We start from the raw sequence: 21,163 nt of genomic DNA on the forward strand, positions 1-21,163 counted from the left end.
CCGGGAGTGCAGTGGAGGATGGCCCAAGTGCTTGGGCCCTGCACCCCATGGGAGACCAGGAGAAACACCCGGCTCCTGGCTTCGGATCAGCGCGGTGCGCCGGCTGCAGCGCACCGGTCACAGCGGCCACTGGGGGGTGAACCAATGGAAAAAGGAAGACCTTTCTCTCTGTCTCTCTCTCTCACTGTCCACTCTGCCTGTCAAAAAGTAAAAAAAAAAATTTTTTAAAAATCAAAGAGACTTGTTGCACTTGTCTTTTTCACCAAAGACCCCTTTGAAAGAGAAGAGCGACTCCCGGCTGCCAGACGCAGACCCTGCATCCTGAGGCTGCTGTTTGCAGGTCTGGCCCGGCCCACTGAGGGGCGGCTTGAGCAGCTGGAGCAGGAGGGCAATAGGACTGGGGCAGGCGCCCGGGCACTGGAGAGGTGAGGCTCCAGGATGGTGTCTGCCCGTGGGAGCCCTCACCACGGCGGGGGTCCCTTGCCTTAAAGGAGCGTCCTGGGAAGGGGGCTGCAGGCCAGACATGCCACGATGTCCATTCTCACGATGGGTACATCCGAGGAGCTCCCAACACCCCGGTGGGCCTTGCTGCTCACCGTCTGTACAGGATGCGGTCTCCAGCTGCTCCACGTCCTGCCCTCATATCACCAGTGTTGGCAGAGCCCAGACACTGGCCAGAAACCACCAGTGTTGCCCAACAGAGGTGAGACTGAGTTGGCCGGTGCCTGAGTGTGTGGTCAGCTTGGTAGCACGGTCCCTTGTGTGCACGCAGCACTGGGTCTCCCTAATTAGGTGGGCTTTTCTTTGTTTGCTGGGTCCGGTGTTTTATGATAATGCCTAGAATCCAAAATAACTGTTTCCTACAGATGCCAGGTGCTGAGGCCTTCCCTATTTTCACAAGCTGGCTAGCTGCGACCAGCCGGTCACTAGGTTAATGGCCAGTGGCCAATGTGGGGACCTTGGTGGCCTGGGCTGCAGGGCCCCTGTGTGAGTGTTCTCTAGCTCCTTCTGGGATGGAGCCCGAGCTGTCTCAAGGCTGTAAGCTGCAGCAGCACTAACCAACTGCACTGTCAAGGGACAGGACCAAGTTCACAGTGAGCTGGGGCCCCACCCCAGGAGACAGGGAAGTGGGGCCTGGGCCACACCAACCCCAAACTATGACTGTGGGATACCAGGATAACCACGGGTTTTATTCCAACAAAATGTGAAAAGCTGCCCTTTTGCGAAAGAAATTTGTGTGTTGAGGAAAGCTACACTCGCAAAGTGTCTGCAATAGGAAGCTGCCTCCAGACAATGTTACGCCCCGGACTGAGGGCACCTGAGGTGCTGCCTCTCCTTCCTAGAGACAGAGCCCCCAAAGGAACCCGCTGTCAGGAGCCCCTCCCCGGGCAAGGAGTGTGCAGGGGCAGAGTCTGTGAGGCCAGCCTAGGCCAGGCAGTCACCTTTCCACAGGAGGTCTGGAATTCACTGACTCTCCCTCTCCACACCCCCTCTGCCCGGATGGAGATGGTACCAGGGAGCTTCAAAAAGTTAAAGCAAAAATGGAATTAAAATGTTTACTTAGGTGTAAAAATTTTTGAAATCCATGCACATAAGGGGTCTTCAGAGAGTTCATTGGAGTCTACGGCCATACCACCCTGAATACACCCGATCTCGGAAGAGTTTAAGAAGAAACCATACACAGATTTCCATTTTTTCCCACCAAAATAAAGTTACCTATAAATTCTCAAACTTCCAGAAGTGCCCCATTGGCTTGAGACCCTCGTTCTGGCTGGGTGTCCACGGCTCACCCGTGGGAGGCCCTGCACAGTTCCCTCCTGCTAATCTGTCTCACGTCCATCCATCATCTAACCCTTTCTCCCTCCTGCACACACCACACCCCACCCCACTCAATCTCAGTGTCACCAGTCGGGGCTGGCAGATTGTCTTCTGCCATTATTTCCACTTAACTTGCCTTTTTTTTAAGTGGAAAAAAATTAAAAGCAACTCCTGAAGTACACATCCCACCCGCAGCAGAGCTGGACAGCTTGTGCCTGCCCTCGCCCACCTCACAAGTGCTTGCTGTTCCTGGTAGGAGAGCTCCCCCTGGTGGCCAGCTGGGAGGTGTCCCCACTAAACCAAAGGCTCCCGCAACGTCCTTTTTAAATCTCAGGAACTATCTACACTGGGGGGGGGGGGGGGGGGGGGGATTTGGGATGGTTCACACTACAGGTAATAATGGCCAGAAGTGACAGAGGGTGTGCCCACTCTCAGCGGGAGGGCAGCCCTCACTGCCTGCTTCGCCTAGAACCTTCGAAATGAACTACGTACAGAGGCCGACCAGAGAGGTTGGGGGTTGGGGAGGGTGGCGGCATTTCTGATGGATTCAGAAGATCCTACCTCTCCTGACCTGGCTGGCAATACCCTCCTGTCAACAGCAAATCAATCCTTCACCTTCCAGCTCGGGTTCCACCCTCAACAAGACAAACAGCCAGGTTCTAAAACCTAAAGCATCTTTCAGAGGAGTGTTTTGTAAGCTTCCGAGTTCAGATCAAAGCCACACCGTAGGCATGAGGAAGAAACACCTCCCACGAAGCTTAAAGAACAAGCCCCGTGAGCAAAGAAAACACACACACAGGCCACCCCTCCCCACAGCCACGAAAACTCACACACACATGCCGCCTCCTCTCCAGGGCCGTGGCGGCAGTGGCCGCACAGAAGACTGTGACCCGGGTGAACAGCCTGTGAGTGAGCTCCAGGGGCTGACCCTGGCGCTTCTCGTCTCTGCACAAACCTCGTGGTGAAAAAGTGATGAGCTAAAACAGCATCTGCATCACGGGCACACCCTCCTCACCCCTTCACGTGCAGACATTTTTAAAGGAGTACTTTTTAAAGGAACGTTTCACTTCATGGGCCCAATGCGCCTGCTGCAGTTTCTATAAATGGGCCCACATAACTGGAGCTGCCCGCGTAGTTACGCCTCACGCAGCGGGTGAGGCTCCACAGGAGCTCTCGTAATGGTGTCCTGAGCAGGGCAGGGGCCGTCTCGTTCCCCTGGCGGGGGTGCCGGCACAGCGCAGGGTGGCGGCAAGGCGAGGTCTGCAGAGGGCAGCGCATGCCAGTATCTTTGGCTCCCAGACAGCCGCGGCCACTAGGCCCTGAGGACGGGGCAGGGGCGTCCACCTCACCTTCCTGTGTGCTGCGCCCCCACCTCCTCAGGGGGTTGCGTCCTGGAAGGAGAGGACAGACTGCGGCTCCGAGGGACTGGGGGGCACCCCGCAGGCAGCCTTGGCACAGTGCCCGTCACCTCCAGGCCTCTGATGAAGACCCCAGTGTGGCCCAATTGGCAGGCATCCCGGGGACCACTGTCCAGCTGAGGCATCTCAAAACCTGGAATCTTCATCATTTTCTTCAGGGGGTGTTTCCTGGGGCGGCCGGCTGGTGTTGAAGTGGAGTATGAGGAGCAGGTGGAGCTGCTGTCCGTGTCAGTCATGCTGGCCCCTGGCCCCACAGCTACCCCCAGGGAGGGTGGCACAGCCCATGGACCACACAGACCTTGACCCTCCCATCCACACAGAATGGCTTGTCCAGTGAGGCTGCATGGCCCTCGGGCCCATTCCCCAGCTCTGCCGTCAACCTTGGCAGGGGAACCTGTCGGGGGTTCACGGTGCTTCCATGTGGCCTCTTGGGCAAGCTTGAGCTCCGGCGGGCTTTGGTCAACGGTCAGCATGCCAGGGCCCAGGCTGGCTCCAGCAAGGGCTTCTTCCAAGCGGAGCTGCGTCTGCTGGTACCGCAGCCACAGGTCACGCCACCGCTGCAGTGCCTGCTGGCCACCCAGGCCCAGCACGGTCCCACTGGCCCTGGGAAAGGCCTCTGCCGTCACCTTGGTGGCCTCCTGGTGGCAGCTCTTCAGGTACTCAGCGATCGGTGAGGAGGGACGCAGCTCTGGGACCACATGTTCTGGGTACTTGGTACAGCGCAGCAGCCACCTGTCCACCTGAGCAACAAGGAGCTGGTCAGGGAGGCAAGGGTGGTAATGGTTCACAAGGCTGGGCCGCATCTGAGTCCTCAGGTCCATGCCACCCTGCAGGCGGCCAGATCAGGGACTGGGCTGACCAGAGGGCCAGTGCAGGAGGAAGTCCTGTTGCCTGTGGGGATACCTGCTGACCAGACTTGCCTGAGGGTGGACAGGACTCCATGGGGATGGGCAGTGGATCCCACAACCTTGCTGGAGACAAGGACATGCCTGGGCAGTGAGCCCCACTCTGACCTGCCACCTCCATGACCTCCCCAGAGCCTGTCCTGGGGGGTGGTCCTAATGGCTGGGCAAGTCTAGGCTGAGTCCACAGGTATGTGCTGTGTTGCACCAGTGGTTTCAGGTCTTGGATGTAAGCAGGATTTTATTACTAAGTGACATGTAGCTAAGTTTATATATACTATAACTAAGTGATATATAACATAGAAACGTGCTTATCTGACTGTTGTATTTGGCACAATAAATAAACTTGACACAGGTCTCTGGAGAGCCCTCCGCGGAGAGGGCTGGTGGCAGCCACAGGGCTGTGACATGGGCACTGAGCCAGCTGTCCCAGAGGCACCAAAGCACAGGGCCCTTGGGAGGTACACTGTCCACGCTGTCCATAGCTGGATCTCTTACCGTCTCGTAGAGCGTGGACAGGTGGGTCCAGCAGGCCAGCTCTCCCTGCAGACACTCGGCCCGGCCGACCATGGCACTCAGGCGCCTTTGGAAGCCCTGGGTTGTTTCCTGTGAGTTTTGCGAGCTTTCCTTCACCAGCTGCAGCCCTTTCTGACAATATCGCTGTGGCCAGGGAACAAAGCATCAGCAGAGCCCAGCGTCCAGGCTCGGTCTGTCCTGGGGGCGGGGTCTGGTGAGCACCCACCGTCACCGAGGCCAGCAAGGCCCGCAGCTCCTGCTGTCGCTGCCCCACATCCTCACAGGAGAGCGGCTCCCGAGGGCCGAGGAATTTCCCAAGTTCTTCTTCAAACCACCGTTCCACCTGTGCAGGAAAAGACGACGTTGCCTTTGAACGCAGGAGGGAGCTGTGCTCTGGGATCGAGCGTTTTGCCACTGATTCAGCGTCTCTCGTGTCAAAACAAAGAATTTGGCCGGTGCCGCGGCTCACTAGGCTAATCCTCCACCTTGCGGAGCCGGCACACCGGGTTCTAGTCCCGGTCGGGGCGCCGGATTCTGTCCCGGTTGCCCCTCTTCCAGGCCAGCTCTCTGCTGTGGCCAGGGAGTGCAGTGGAGGATGGCCCAAGTGCTTGGGCCCTGCACCCCCATGGGAGACCAGGATAAGTACCTGGCTCCTGCCATCAGATCAGTGTGGTGCACCGGCCGCAGCGCGCCGGCTGTGGCGGCCATTGGAGGGTGAACCAACAGCAAAGGAAGACCTTTCTCTGTCTCTCTCTCTTACTGTCCACTCTGCTTGTCAAAACAAACAAACAAACAAACAAAAAAAAACACAAAGAATTTCTCTTTACATGAGCAGCCGGGCATGCTCTGTCCTGACATAATTTCATTCAGAATGGAAATTAGGTCACAGCCCCAACTGCCAGTGGAAGGCAGGGGGGTCACTGTGGCCATTCAATGGGCCCTGACCTGGTCGTGCCCCTCCTCGAGTGTCCTCAGCTCCCGGAGGTTCTCCAGCCGCTGCAGACCCCTGTTGGAGGCGAGGACCAACCTGTGCACTTCCTCGTCCACTTGGTTGTACAGCCTGGAGGCGGCCTCAACAGCATCTCTGGAAGAGGAAGACAGCCCTGAGGTCTGGCCTGACTGCTACAGCCTTCACAGGCAGCCCTTGAGGAACGGCTCTTGGTGATGGCCTCCTGGACAAGACCTGGACTCTACATCTCTCCTGCCAGAGAAGTGGATGCCTAGAGGAGCACAGTCTGAGCAGAAACAGACATGCTCGTGACCTCCCCATCAGCCACAGAGAACAGGAATCCGCGTGGGGCAGCTGTGAGGGCGACAGAATGTGGGTGGGTGGACGCAGCCTCACAGGCAGCCTCTGGAATTAGGACCACGGCTCCCCGTGAATACAGGTGAGCTTCCAGGATGCACAGAGGGCTTTATGCCTGCATGCTGCGATGTCCCCAAGCTGCCCCCTGCCTGGCAAACCCTGCCCCCGTCAGCGCTCACTGGCAGTCCTGGCCTGCACCAAGCCCTTCTCTCCTCAGCCGCGCCAGAACCACGCTGCCCTCCAGCCGGAGCCACACGAGCAGCGCATCTTCCAGGACGAGCTTCATCATCTTCTCGTGCCGCGTGATCGCCTCAGTGACTTCCTGAGGGGTGGGAGGAAAGCACCTTTCAATCCCCCTCTCCATGGCCTAACACCCCACGGCCAACAGGAAGAGGGCACAGGCTGCACCCACGCAGACAGCCTGGCTCAGCAGGGACATGTGAGAGGGAGGGCGAATCTTAGGACGAAGCTCACGGGCAGGAGCAGGAAGCGTGCTCCCAACTTAGCAGCAGGAGACCCGGTTACTCCTGGGTCTCACCGGCAGACCTGGGCACCCAGGAGGCATCTGGGGCCCCTGCACCTGGACTCCAGGCCATGGAGATCTGCACGGCCAGCCTCTCCCTGTGTCCTGTGTGGACCACTCACCCCTGGCAACGGCCACCCATGCACAGACACGCCATTACATGTAGTGGCCTCGTGGGTGCGTGGGGGGATTATATTTTGGCAACAGAGGAAGAGCTGTGACTTTCAGGAGTCTTTTGCTAATGATCAGAAACATGGAGAGACCTCTGCCACATGCAACGGGGAGCCACACAAGCACATGCCACTCAAGTGAGGCTAAACCTCCAGTCCCCACCCAGCTAAACTCACCTGTGCCTATGAGAACTCACCTGGGATGTCCTTTGGACTCTGTGGGTGTCCAGGGAACGTAGTGAATTCTGCAGGAAGACGATGGCCTCCTTGCAGTCTGCAGTGAAGGCCTCCAGCTTCTGCCAGGGGTTGAGAGGGAGGCGACAAAGACACCTTCTGTCAGGGCTGAACGCAGCGCCCGGGCCCTGCTTCAGCCGATCTCGAGTGGGAGCTGCTGTGTGTTGTGTGCTTTCTGGGCATCTGCAAAACGCAGGGCAGCAGCGCCTGCCGCCCAGGGCTCAGCGCGCTGGGGCCACTCCTGCGAGATCACGCAGACTCCGACTCGGCACCAGTCAGGATGGGAAAGCCCTTTCCAACTCTGAGGAAAGCACCTGCAAAGTCGCGGGAGACTGGTGTGTGTGGCAGCCATGAGCTAGCTATACCTTACCATGCGGAAGCAGATCCAGTCTCTGTGGCTGTAGGGGAACGAGCCATCCAGGTCTGCGGTCAGCTGGGAGCTGTCCACAAGCTTGTGAAGGGCCTTCAGGGAGCTCACCACCTCACACTGCCAATGGGAGGCATTCATTGGTTATGGCCCCAGAGGCCCCTCTTGGGGGAAACACCAGTGAGCAGGCCTGTTCCTGCAGAACTGTTGCACTGGGCAGTGGGTGGGAGCCTGGGCAGGGGTCTCTGTGCCCTGCAGGGCCCTGAGGACTGCACGTTTAGGCACAGTCAGGAAAGTGGGAAGAGAACAGCCAAGAGAAATGGAGAGGCCACGATGAACAGCAGACCCAGAAATGGGGCACGAGGGAGGAGAGGGCAGACATGAGGGGGACGCAAAAACAGTGTCCTGGGCTGGCAGCGCTGGCCCTCAGACAAGGGCCACGGGAGAGAGGGGTGGTGAGCAAAGTCCGGCTGTGTGGGCAGCAGCTGGGACCTGGAGCAAGGGCCAGCATGGCTCTGGCCTGCAGGCGGACTGCCAGTGTGAGGCTCCTACAGAAAATGGGCAGAGCCAGGGTAGCCACCGCTCCCGGGGAGTGGAGGAAGAGTCCCAGAGGCAGAGGGAGAGCTGCAGACGCACAGCCTGGGCTGCGTGGGGACGGGACTAAGCCCGCGGTTAGCCCTCACCCATGCTCACACGGCAAGAACCAGATGCAGCGGAGGAGTCGGAGCTCCAGCCCCCACAGCAGCACCTCCCTGACGTCCAGAACGCAGCTGGGCCACTCAGCATGTGAGGGACCAGAAAAGGCGGCCCGTCTTCGAGAGAAGACGGCCAGCAGGGGCCAGCCTGCCGGCGGTGCAGCAGTGGAATTCGTGGACAAGCAGCGCTACGTCCGCTCCGTGAAGGAAAGGAAAATCCTGCAGCTCAGAAGAGGATAGACACCGCAGGAGACAGTGTTTAAACCCACTGGAAACCTTACAGCTGAACACACACCATCTGAACTAAAAATCTCCCTGGCTAAGCTTAACCGATGAATAGAAACAGCAGAATAAGGAGTCAGTGACCTAGAGACAGAGCCACAGAAACAACCAATCTGAAGAACGCTGGAAAAACGGCAGACGCCAGGCAGCCCGTGGGACCATGTCAGTGGCCCTCAAGTCCCCTACAGGGAGACGAGGGCAGAGGACAGGCAGGACAAACTGGCTAAGGAAGTCCTTGGGCTGGCAATAGACACAACTTTACAAATCCATGCAGTCCCACCAAACCTGCACAGGACAAACGTGAAGAGGACCTTGCGTACTCAGTCAGCATTTGCTAAAAACAGAGCGGAAGGCTGGGCTGAGTGACGCTGTAGATCCCACGGACTGTCCACTGGTGCCACGCAGCCAGGCACACGGACCTCTTCACGGAGCTGGCACTCAGGCTGCTCTCAAGACGGACTTCAGCAACTAGCAAGGTATGTGTCGAGAAGAAGGCAAAGAGGAGACAGAGCGAGGTGGAAGGGAAAGGCAGATTTTAAAGTTTTTTGAGTTTACTCTGCAGGGCTCCTAGGAGGTAAGGAGCATGAAGCAGGTCTCCAGGTACCCACACAGCTGCAACAGAAATTTACATAAGCTCTTTCCTACCGTTGTTAAGAGTTATTTACCTGCTTATTTATTTGAGAGGCAGACAGACACAGAGAGAGACAGACAGAGAACCAGAGAACACTCCCATGTGCTGGTTCACTCCCAGGAACTCAACCCAGGCCCCCTACTAGGTGGCAGGTACCCAGTGACTTCAGCCATCACTACTGGCCCTCGGTGTCTGCACCAGCAGGGGCTAGGTCAGGAGGGGAGCCAGGTGTGGAACCCAAGCATTGTGATATAGGTTGCAGCCACACTAACCAGCTTCTTCTTTTTTAAAGATTTATTTATTTATTTATTTAAAAGGCATAGTGATGGAGAGAGAGAGAGAGAGAGAGAGAGATCTATCTATCTATCTGCTGGAAAGGAATGTGACATTTAAAAACTTTCATTTAAAAATATATCTATTTTTATTTTATTTGAAAGGCAGAGAGACAGGCAGAGATCTTCTATCTGATAATTCACTTCCCAAATGCCTCCAAAAGCCAAGGCTGGGAAAAGCAGGAGCCTGGAACTCACCCCAGGTCTCCCACATGGGTTGCAGGGACCTGAGTACTCGAGCCATTGCCACTGCCTCCCAGGGTCTGCATTAGCAGGCAGCTGGACCAGACGCAGAGGAGCCGGGTCTCCAACCCAGGTGCTCTGTCCCAGGCAGCAACGCAGTCACTGCCCCAAACGCCCGCTCCCCGCCAGTATCTCCCCTAGCCAGTCCTGCCAGCGCTCTTCCCTGGTGCTCAGATACTCTGTCCCGTCTGAGACTCGGTCACCCTCACCTGGATTGTCGTACCCCTGTCAGGGCTAAATGCGGATTCTTTATCCACCAGCAGCAAAACACTATGAATTACGGGAGGAGATGTGTTCTGAAATAAATAAGACATAAATATTAATGAGTAGATTTTTTTTAAAAAAAGATTTATTTATTTATTTGAAAGGCAGAGTTACACGGAGAAGCAGAGGCAGAGAGAGGTCTTCCATCCACTAGTTCACTCCCCAGATGGCTACAATGGCCAGAGCTGCGTCAATCCAAAGCCAGGAGCCAGGAGTTTCTTCTGGATCTCCCATGCAGGTTCAGGGGCCCAAGGACTTGGGCCATCCTCTACTGTTTGCCCAGGCCATAGCAAAGAGCTGGATCATAAGTGGAGCCCCCATATGGGATGCTGGCACTGCAGGTGGCAGCTTTAACCCACTGCGCCACAGCGCTGGTCCCGTGAGTAGCTTTTTATTTTTTTACTTTATCAAGTTAACAGAATTCTCTAATTGCGATTGGTGCTAGTTCTATCTTACAAATATGTCCCCAAAGCACCTGGCATGCTGATTTTGCCCTGAATGTGAGCTACTTGCTCTTACAAAAGTTAATGCAATCAGATTTGTTGAGGTATAATCTATACACAATAACATTCACACTTTCTAATGTCCAGTTCTGCAAGTGTTGACAAAGGCATAGTCACATAAAGAAGACCACAATCATGAGACTAAACAGTTAACCAACAACTTTGCCATGCTCCATAGAGCCAGGCTTTCCCCTAACCCCAGCCCCAGCAAGCACTGCTCTGACTTCTGTCTCCACAAATTTGTCTTTCCCAGATATGACAGACATGGACTGGCAGTGTCAGCATTTGTACACTTATCACAGTGCATTCGGGATTCACCCGTGTATTTACCAAGGGCTCACTCCCTTCTGTTGCGAGTTGCACTTTACCATCTGCAGTATTGCACACCACAGTCTGTGCACCCACTGAAGGGTAGTGACTGATGCTAGTTCTTGGCAATCATAGGTGACTTCCTGGGGAACACAGGCCTTCTGGGTCACTTGACCAGTGTGTCTTCCAGAGAGGCTGCACGACTGTGCGTTTCCAACAACAAACACCCAGCACTGGTTACTGTCAGGTTTTGTGGCTTGTTGCTGTTGCTTTGTGTGTTGTCTCATTTTGGTTTTAAGCTGCATTTCCCCCGTGACTAATGATGCTGAGCCTATTTTCACACGCTTAATGGAACTGAGTTACCAGGTATTAGAAAGTAAAACCATCCTCATTTTACATTTGCAGAGAGCTTGGCTGCACTGTGTTCATGCCCTAGGGACAGAAGTAATGCAGAACTCGACAGTGATGCACCAGGTTACCTAGCGCAAGAAACTTCTCCAGCAGCACTCCATTGAGGCTGCTGTGCCACCGGCGAAATGACAGAGCAAAGAGATGACTTGAAGACAGAACTACAGATGACAGGGAAACAGCAGACTTGGAAAGTTCTCAGCCTGGTTGTGCGCAGAAAATGAAAGAGCATTTTCAAGGGAGGAACTGAGGGTGGGGCTAAGACTCCCACAGAAGAAGGGGTCATCATCAAGGCACTGGGAGAAAGGCCCCAGGCACTCCCCAAGATCCTCCAGGCTGTCAAATGCCCACTCTAGGAGGCGAAATGGTTTCAGGGACTGGGCACAGGGCACTCTCCGTGTCCCAAGGACCCAGCAGATGGAGCAGACAGGATTTCCCAGAGAGCCTGGGCCCAGCCTTGGGCAGGAGAGGGCTCTCTACCCTTCAATGCTAAGCATTAGTAGCCGTGGAGGTGACCACGGGCCAGCTGCCACAGGAGGCCCTGCAGCATGTGGCACAGAGATGCTCTGGGATCCCCTGGCGGGTGAAGACTCAGCCTCACCTGCAGTCCAGAGAGGGCCCAGGAGAGAGCAGGGGAGACTGGACTTCTGCGGGCGTCCACCAGGACGAGCAGCCCTAGGTCCCGCACCTCCTTCCTGGGGAGAGAAACACAGCCGGTCTCAACCAACCCAAACTAGCTTTTCCATCTTGAGGCTCCATCTGGGCCGGTTCCAGACACTGGGGATTCTCCTCTGGGTCCTGCTTCCCGAGGGCCACTGCCCACCAGTGCATTGGCTCACCTAGCAGACACAGCTCCGGCAGGCTGGGGTTACTTCCTCTTAAACACCCCACAATGGGTGACCAAGGCCCTGCAACTGCCCATCCAGGAAGAAAAGACTTCACAGGGGGCTGGCTTCCCCACAAACACGAGCCTGGTCCTGGGGGTCAGCTCAGCCCCGTCTCCAGAATGAGGCTGAGTCAGCCACCTGGCTCATTATTTACCCATAGCTAGCAAGAGGTGGCTAGGATATTTAAAAAAAGATTATTTGATGTTTTTGAAAAGCAGAGTTACAGAGAGAGAGTGAGAGACAGAGATCTTCCATCTGTTGTTTCACTCTCCAGATGGCCACAATGGCCAGTGCTGGGCCAGGCAGAAGCCAGAAACCACGAGCCTCTTCTGGGTCTCCCACATGGGTGACAGGGGCCCAAAGACCTGGGTCATCTTCCGTTGCTTTTCCGGGCCATTAGCAGGGAGCTGGATCTAAAGCAGAGCAGCAGAACACAAACGAGTGCCCGCATGGGATGCTGGCATCGCAGGCGGCAGCGTAACCCACTGTGCCACAACACTGGCCCATGTTAGGCCATCTTTTGAGACTAAGATGACCATCTCCTGTGTTTGGAACCCTCCATGTAAAAACTTGATCTGATTGTGACGGGAAGTTTCAGATCTAAATTTAATAGGGTGCGCTGACTCCTCCTTCAGAGGTTTACTGCTCTAACGTCCAGGGTCAGTGGACACTCTTTCCGAGTGAGCCAGGCGCGAGGATGCTCATTGCAGCGTGGACGTGCACTGTGAGCCAGGGTGAGGCCACCACCCACACAGGCTGGGACGGCTGCATCCTCGCCCATGTCCAGGGCACAGCTCTGCTAAAGAATATCTACAACTCGATGTTTGCTGCGGATGAGAAACAGTGCTCCTCAAGTCCGCGAGAAGCACTCGGGAGCTGTGACGTGTGAAGGAAGCAGGCATCTGGCACAGATGTGGCACCCCCTCCTCCCACAACCCTGCAGCCTCTTTGCCTCAGGGCCTCCTCTGCCAGGAATGTGGCTGGAGCCAACTGGGTCTGCAAGGCGAGAGCCTGGCCCGGGGCCTACCTGGGGATGCCACAGAGGTACATCAGCAGGCAGCTCAGCTCGGCATGGGACGAGTGTTTGCTGGACCAGAGCGGGCCCCTCGTGCAGACCTGCACCACTGCCCTGCCGTGGCGGTCACGGGTCCCTGCAGAGACAGTGGCACCATGAATGGGGACTGTGGGGAGCAGCTCGGACTAGACTAAGTTACTGGAATTAAGACTTATTCTATGCATCTGCTCTCCTCTGTGGGGAGCAGCTCGGACTAGACTAAGTTACTGGAATTAAGACTTATTCTATGCATCTGCTCTCCTACAATATGGCGCTGGGAGAGGAGAAAACAGCTTCTACCCAGCTGCCTCCAGTTCAACCAATAAACTGTAGGACTTGCTCCTGATTGGAGAGCAGCGTACTCGGCGTGTGGGCAGCCGAGTTAGGATTGGCGGAGGAGGACTATAAAGGAGGAGAGAGACGGCATGCACCGGGAACATCTATGGGGAACATCTAGCTGAAGGGAACCCGTGCAGCCCCCGAGAAAGCCGGCCGGCGGTGTGCCGCTCCCCTGCGGAAGTGGGGAATGCGGCCAGGGGGAACTGCCCTTCCACGGAGGTGGAAGGGATAGTAGCCAACCCGGGAAGAACCAGCAGCAAACCCGGGGAGGGCCGAGCAGACGAGAGAACAGCGCAGGGTCCTGTGTTGCTCCTCCACGAAGAGGGGGAGCGACATAATGGTGCCGTGACTCGGATATGAAGCCTAGGCAGGGTTTAGTGTCGTTCCCCCATGAAGACGGGGAGCGACAGGGGACGCCACCAGCGGGCTTCCAGCTGGGGTGGCAAGCGAGGGTCTGTAAGCCCTGATCTGTGTTGTTGACTAAGGCCTGGGCAGGGAGCTGGCACAAACTCACCTGGGAGGGTGATGACCCCGGACTGCAGCAGCTCCTGGCTGGTGTCCAGCACTTGCTGGGGTCCCTGGCTGGGGAGGTCCACAGTGCTGGGTGGCCGCCCTTCACCCTCAGAGCATAGCAGCTCAGCAGTCACATCTGGACACCTGCTGGGCTCCCGTTCTCGGACGAAGGCTGGGGTAGGAAGAACAGCTGAGCAGAGCAGAGAGATGGGTCAGATGGGAGTGGTTTCCCTGTGGTTTGAGGAAAATCGCTCAATTTTCACGTGGACGCAATGGCTCCGTGAGCATCGCCCTGATCCTGGAGGACGTGTGGCTCACGACTGACAGCCGCCCCAGGAAGAAACACGGACTTTCTAACACAGATGTCACCGTGTGTCATAAACACATCCACAGGGGTGCAGGTACCCCAGGGGCAGGCGGTGTCTCTCAGAGGAGTGGGGCCTCACTCTGCAACTCCCAGAGGGCAGGCAGCGGGCAGCCCATGCCTGCACACCAGACACAGGGGCTGAACCATATCACGGCTGTGGTCGGCAGCTCCCTGGCCAGGTCCAGAGCAGGGGGGATGGCCCAGCGGGACGTGGGGCCCCTGAGGCCTTCGGGACTGCACAGGAGCAGCCCACACTCTTTCTTCTGAGATCCCTGACTACTTCAGTGGCTTTCTCATTCCACCTGGGCCAGAAACACCCACACTTTCTCTTCTTTAAACAGGTGTGCTCTACACCTAACGCACACACCTGTTTTAGCTACTTAGCCGAGCAGAACGCCGCCACCAGCCGGTTTAGAATGGTTCCACGAGAGCCGCGAGCACCAGCTCTGTCTCGGCTCCCTCCTGTGTCTGGAGAGCCCCCTTATTCTGGGCACTTCGTATCAGAGGGATCGAACCCTGCATGGCCTCGTTTCTAGCTCCTTCACTCATACTTTTGGCTTCACCCATGACTGCGCTGTTCCTTGCAGGGTTGCTTTGGGAACTGTTATCTGTCTGCCTGGGGTTTCCTGGGTGTCAGTCACACAGTGCTTTTCTTTTTTCTTTCTTTTTAAAGATTTATTCACCTATTTGAAAGTCAGAGTTACAGAGAGGAAAGGCAGAGAGAGAGAGAAAGGTCTTCCATCCGATGGTTCGCTCCCCAATTGGCCACAACAGCTGGAGCTGCGCCGATCCGAAGCCAGGAGCTTCCTCTGGGTCTCTCACACAGGTGCAGGAGCCCAAGGACTTGGGTCATCTTCCACTGCTTTCCCAGGTCACAGCAGAGAGCTGGATCGGAAGCAGAGCAGCCAGGTCTTGAACCGGCGTCCATATGGGATGCCAGTGCTTCAGGCCAGTGCGTTAACCCGCTGTGCCACAGTGCCGGCCCCGCACACAGTGCTTTTCAAAGTGGACTTCATCACGCCTGTTCCAGTGTCTTCCAGAACACCCCACAGGCTACTGGTATTTGGGCCCAGAGGCTCCAGTTCTACAGTGAAGCCCAGGCTGCCCACGTGCGTGGGAAGTGCAGATGTCACTTTTACATGGGACTGCTCTCATCAGGCTGCTCCTGTGGGCTCTTCTTCAACTCAGTACAGAGCATGGGGCCATGGGAGGGGAAGCCTGAGGGTCTGGGTCTCTTATAAGCCAGGAGGTCAGGCGATTGGCCTAGCAGTTAAAACACCTGTGTTCCATACTGGATACCCAAGTCTGGCTCCTGACTCCAGCTTCCTGCTAATGCAGAACCTGGGAGGCAGTGATGGCCCAAGTAGTTGGGTTCCTGGTACTCAAATGGGAGACCTGGATTAAGATCCTGACTCCAGGCTTCAACCTAGCTCAGCCTCAGGCGCTGCAGATTGGGGGAGTATCTGTCCCTCAATAAAAAATTAAATTTTAAAAAACGCCAAAATCAGAGCAGATATCCACTGTGCTAATCAAGCCCTGACAACTCAGATACCATTTGTTGGATGAATGAATGATCTGAGACCACCTCCAAGGACAGGTACCCTTGTATGAGAAGAGGGAGAGGCCATGTGAAAACAGGAACAGAGGACAGAGGGACGCATCCACAAGTCATAGGACGCCTGCAGCTCCCAGAAGCTGGAAGAGGTAAAAAGAAGCCCGTGGAGCCCCCAGAGGGAGCACAGTCCTGCCCACCACAGGGCTGAACTCATCTCTACAGTGTAAGTCCATGTGAACATGGGGACAGGTTTCCTGTGAGCCAGGAAGCACCCAAATACCGACAAGGGGTGTGGGGGGGGCACTAACTTTCATCCTTGGTGCAGATGGGAGGGGAGAGGGAGGGAGAGGGAGCAGAGCACTGACCTTCCTCCTGGGTGCAGGTGGGAGCTGCAGCTGCAACATGAGATGGGCTGACAGAGCAGGCGTTTCTGGTTCCCACAGCGTGTCCTCCTGAGAGACCCCCAGAGCCCCTGCTCACTGCATGGTGGGAGGTCCTGTGGGCTGCAGGTTCTGTCCTCTGGGAGCTTCTGAGTGACCTGTCCCAGGACTGAGACCTCCTGGGACGGGTCCTCCCTGAGGCTCCTGAGCAGGTCCACCTCAGGGCAACTGTTTTCTCTTTGCTCAGGGTCTGTTGAGGGCTCCCTGTGGGGTCAGGAGATTCTCTCTGTGTTGGGCTGGTCATCATCCCAGCTTTAAGGTCCTTATTGCCAGTCAGGGACTCCTCGGAGCTGGGGCCAAGGGGCATAGGGTTCCTCAGGGCCTCCATGTACGATTTCCTGAACCACCGTCTGGCCTCTGCTCTCGCACGATCCCCCACCAGCTTCCTCCTGGCCTGCGGGCTGCTCAGGTCTCCAGGGCAGGTGGGGTGAGGACTGTCCTGGTCTGTGGGGTCCAGGCCCCTATTGCTTTCAGGGGACTCCTGCCTGCCCTTCATCACACCTCTGTCGGCAGTTTTCCTGGGGCCATCCAAGTCAGCTCTTCTTAGGTAGGGCGGGTGCCCGGGCTGCTCACAGCCCAGATGCCCATGGTGGTGAGGCAGAGTCGTGCTGCTAGCCATGGCTCGTGCTGGCCCTGGGACCTCTGAGGTGCTGCCCAGCAGGGACTTCTCAGGCCCCACATGGCTGGGGCAGGTCTGCGGGATGGCTCCAGCGGGTAGAAAGACAGGGTCTGTGACACTGCTCCACGGGGTACGGTGAACGGCAGAGCCCGAGGTCAGAAGGCAGTTTTGCAAAGGGACACAGCCCCGGCCTGCATTCACCTGCTGCAGAAACTCTCCCGTGAAGACACAGCCATACATGGCCTCAGGGACGGTGACTTCCTCTGTGTTCCCCAGCGGGGAGAGGCATTTCAAGACCAGCCTGGCTGATTGCCTCTCGGCTGATGTAACCTGCAGGTAGAAGTCTCCAGGCCGGAGCCTGGCCTCGTGCAGGGATGCCAGCTGCACCACCACCTTCTCGTGGATGCACAGCGGCCAGCCTGGGTGGAGGAAGACAAGGCCAGCGTACCTTGCCTGGAAAAGAGAAGGAGGAGGTTAGCTGTATGCCTCTGTAGGGGCCGGGGAAGGTGTGCATGAACATGACTGCGGTGTCAGCGAGTGAGCTCCCACAAGGAGGAGGTCACGCTGGGGAGCGGTCCTTGCACCTCAGCACACCAAACAAATCACACAGGTTTCTCTTTGGCTCAAATGCTATCTTAAAGTTCTCTCTGGAGGCTGGAGGCAGGCGGCAAGTGGGACGGGGAGGGGAGGAGGCCAAGCTGAGGGCACTTGGGAAGGGACGCTGCTCCTCCAGTGTTTACCCTGGGCCAGGGGGACCGGGAGAGGGTGCTGGGGTGCTGGAGCACCTCACTCCAGGGTCTTTCCTGGAAGCAGCACTTCCTGGGCCACTGGGCACTCCTCACTACCTCACTAGGTATTTATTGCCAGGGGCTGTCCTTCTCAGGTGTGGCTGAATCCCCTGTCTTACGTTAGTGGGATCAGGAGGGTGGAAGCGTTCTGAAGATGGTGTTGGGGTGGTTTTATACACAGAGAGGGACAGTTGCAGACTCCCATGCTCTGCCTGTCTCTCAACACACCATGTTCTTCGATCAGCTCGGGCTTGGCAAGGTCTTGGCAAGGTGGCCACTACTAGACCAGACCCCAGACCTTGCAACTCCAGAACTATGAGCCAAAAGAAACCTCTTTTCTTTATAAAGTAGCCTGCCATAGGCATTTCATCACAGTAACAAAAGGCTAATATTTATTTTCTCCAAATTTTGCTCTGATCAATTAAAATACTTTGGGTCTGGGGCCCTGCCTGGGTTTCAGATGCATCTGAGAGGGATCTGAGCATGCAAGGCCTGGGACAAGCTTCAGTCTGACATAAAATTCTGGTTAGTCTCAGGACCCAGGGCTGACCGGTCACCTCCTTCCTGTCTTGACCAATTTTGTGACAAGCTCATTTCATGCAGCATAAAGTCCCCATGGCATGTCCAAGTCCATCCACGCTGCAGCATGAGCCACAGCTCTCCTGATTAAGGGTACGCAGCATCTCATTTGGGTCGCCCCTTCATGGCATCTGGGTTGCTCTCCCTTTCAGCTACTGTAAATATGCTGCTGTGAATATGACACACAAATACATCACTGGGAGTCTGCGGTTTCTATTCTTCTGGATCTCCATCCAGAACAAGAAGTGCTGGATTGTATGGTATCCCTTTTGGTTGTGTGAAGAACAGTGTTCACAGCAGCTGTTCCACTTTATAACCACCCCAGTAGTGCACAAGGGTTCCTCACCAACACTCAAGTTATCCTCCTGGACGGGAAGTGGCGTCTACCTGGACAGGAAGTGGCATCTACCTGGATGGGGGTGGCATCCTCTTGGACAGGAAGTGGAGTCTACCTGGACAGGAAGTAGAGTCTACCTGGACAGGAAGTGGAGTCTACCTGGACAGGAAGTAGAGTCTACCTGGACAGGAAGTGGAGTCTACCTGGATGGGAAGTGGAGTCTACCTGGACGGGAAGTGGAGTCTACCTGGACGGGAAGTGGCATCTACCTGGATGGGGGTGGCATCCTCTTGGACAGGAAGTGGAGTCTACCTGGACGGGAAGTGGAGTCTACCTGGACAGGAAGTAGAGTCTACCTGGACAGGAAGTGGCATCTACCTGGATGGGGGTGGCATCCTCTTGGACAGGAAGTGGAGTCTACCTGGACAGGAAGTGGAGTCTACCTGGACAGGAAGTGGAGTCTACCTGGACAGGAAGTAGAGTCTACCTGGACGGGAAGTGGAGTCTACCTGGATAGGAAGTGGCGTCTACCTGGACAGGAAGTGGCATCTACCTGGATGGGGGTGGCATCCTCTTGGACAGGAAGTGGAGTCTACCTGGACAGGAAGTAGAGTCTACCTGGACAGGAAGTGGAGTCTACCTGGACAGGAAGTAGAGTCTACCTGGACAGGAAGTGGAGTCTACCTGGACGGGAAGTGGAGTCTACCTGGACGGGAAGTGGAGTCTACCTGGACGGGAAGTGGCATCTACCTGGATGGGAAGTGGAGTCTACCTGGACGGGAAGTGGAGTCTACCTGGACAGGAAGTGGAGTCTACCTGGACGGGAAGTGGAGTCTACCTGGATAGGAAGTGGCGTCTACCTGGACAGGAAGTGGCATCTACCTGGATGGGGGTGGCATCCTCTTGGACAGGAAGTGGAGTCTACCTGGACAGGAAGTAGAGTCTACCTGGACAGGAAGTGGAGTCTACCTGGACGGGAAGTGGAGTCTACCTGGACGGGAAGTGGCATCTACCTGGATGGGAAGTGGAGTCTACCTGGACGGGAAGTGGAGTCTACCTGGACAGGAAGTGGCATCTACCTGGATGGGGGTGGCATCCTCTTGGACAGGAAGTGGAGTCTACCTGGACAGGAAGTAGAGTCTACCTGGACAGGAAGTGGAGTCTACCTGGACGGGAAGTGGAGTCTACCTGGACGGGAAGTGGCATCTACCTGGATGGGAAGTGGAGTCTACCTGGACGGGAAGTGGAGTCTACCTGGACGGGAAGTGGCATCTACCTGGATGGGGGTGGCATCCTCTTGGACAGGAAGTGGAGTCTACCTGGATGGGAAGTGGAGTCTACCTGGACGGGAAGTGGAGTCTACCTGGACAGGAAGTGGCATCTACCTGGATGGGGGTGGCATCCTCTTGGACAGGAAGTGGAGTCTACCTGGACAGGAAGTAGAGTCTACCTGGACAGGAAGTGGAGTCTACCTGGACAGGAAGTAGAGTCTACCTGGACAGGAAGTGGAGTCTACCTGGACGGGAAGTGGAGTCTACCTGGATAGGAAGTGGCGTCTACCTGGACAGGAAGTGGCATCTACCTGGATGGGGGTGGCATCCTCTTGGACAGGAAGTGGAGTCTACCTGGACAGGAAGTAGAGTCTACCTAGACAGGAAGTGGAGTCTACCTGGACAGGAAGTAGAGTCTACCTGGACAGGAAGTGGAGTCTACCTGGATGGGAAGTGGAGTCTACCTGGACGGGAAGTGGAGTCTACCTGGACAGGAAGTGGAGTCTACCTGGATGGGGGTGGCATCCTCTTGGACAGGAAGTGGAGTCTACCTGGACAGGAAGTAGAGTCTACCTGGACAGGAAGTGGAGTCTACCTGGACAGGAAGTGGCGTCTACCTGGATAGGAAGTGGCATCTACCTGGATGGGGGTGGCATCCTCTTGGACAGGAAGTGGAGTCTACCTGGACAGGAAGTAGAGTCTACCTGGACAGGAAGTGGAGTCTACCTGGACAGGAAGTGGAGTCTACCTGGACGGGAAGTGGAGTCTACCTGGACGGGAAGTGGCGTCTACCTGGATAGGAAGTGGTGTCTACCTAGACAGGAAATGGCATCTACCTGGATGGGACGTGGTATCCTCTTGGATAGGAAGTGGCGTCTACCTGGATGGGAAGTGGCATCTACCTAGATGGGAAGTGGCGTCTACTTGGATGAGAAATGGAATCCACCTGGACTAAAAGTGACATCTATCAGAGGTTTTGATTTGCCTGTCCCGAGTGATTAGTGACAGTACCTTTCCAGGTGCTGATTGACACTGACTTATCTTCTTGGGAGAAATGTTAATCAAGTCCTTTGCCCACTGTATGAGCTGGACTATTCTGCCCCTGAAATTCTGGAGTTCTTCATATAGTCCTGGATACCTTGAGTTTATACATCATCAATGTAACCATCTTCCTAATACTTATTTCCTCTTCTACTACTATAAGTAACATTGTAATGCATATTATTAGGAATAGATTTGGACCTGCTGTGAGCTAAAGTTTCTGATTTAGAGTGGACAGTGAGAGAGAGAGACAGAGAGAAAGGTCTTCCTTTTCCATTGGTTCATCCCCCAATGGCCACTGCAGCCAGCACGCTGCGGCTGGCACACCGCGCTGATCCAAAGCCAGGAGCCAGGTGCTTCTCCTGGTCTCCCATGCGGGTGCAGGGCCCAAGCACTTGGGCCATCCTCCACTGCACTCCTGGGCCACAGCAGGGACTGGAAGAGGAGCAACC

General features: G+C 55.9%; 1 protein-coding gene across 2 annotated transcripts in view; it reads right to left on the minus strand.

Annotated features, from left to right (window-relative positions):
* PLEKHG4B (pleckstrin homology and RhoGEF domain containing G4B) overlaps window positions 1-21,163 on the minus strand; it is a 65,366-nt gene that overhangs the window by 10,638 nt on the left and 33,565 nt on the right. For both annotated transcript variants that reach the window (XM_008251397.5, XM_017339228.4), the window contains exons 3-14: window positions 16,002-17,148; window positions 13,716-13,904; window positions 12,836-12,959; window positions 11,523-11,616; window positions 9,647-9,733; window positions 7,258-7,374; window positions 6,851-6,949; window positions 6,140-6,282; window positions 5,600-5,738; window positions 4,881-4,997; window positions 4,637-4,798; window positions 3,168-3,976 (exon numbers count right to left, since the gene is read on the minus strand). In XM_008251397.5, coding sequence (XP_008249619.4) covers window positions 3,168-3,976; window positions 4,637-4,798; window positions 4,881-4,997; window positions 5,600-5,738; window positions 6,140-6,282; window positions 6,851-6,949; window positions 7,258-7,374; window positions 9,647-9,733; window positions 11,523-11,616; window positions 12,836-12,959; window positions 13,716-13,904; window positions 16,002-17,148 — 3,227 coding nt within the window. The remainder of the gene's footprint in view (window positions 1-3,167; window positions 3,977-4,636; window positions 4,799-4,880; window positions 4,998-5,599; window positions 5,739-6,139; window positions 6,283-6,850; window positions 6,950-7,257; window positions 7,375-9,646; window positions 9,734-11,522; window positions 11,617-12,835; window positions 12,960-13,715; window positions 13,905-16,001; window positions 17,149-21,163) is intronic.

Source organism: Oryctolagus cuniculus, chromosome 14 (assembly GCF_051225735.1).
Source record: "Oryctolagus cuniculus isolate XC-2025 breed Fujian yellow rabbit chromosome 14, ASM5122573v1, whole genome shotgun sequence".
Taxonomy (NCBI): domain Eukaryota; kingdom Metazoa; phylum Chordata; class Mammalia; order Lagomorpha; family Leporidae; genus Oryctolagus; species Oryctolagus cuniculus.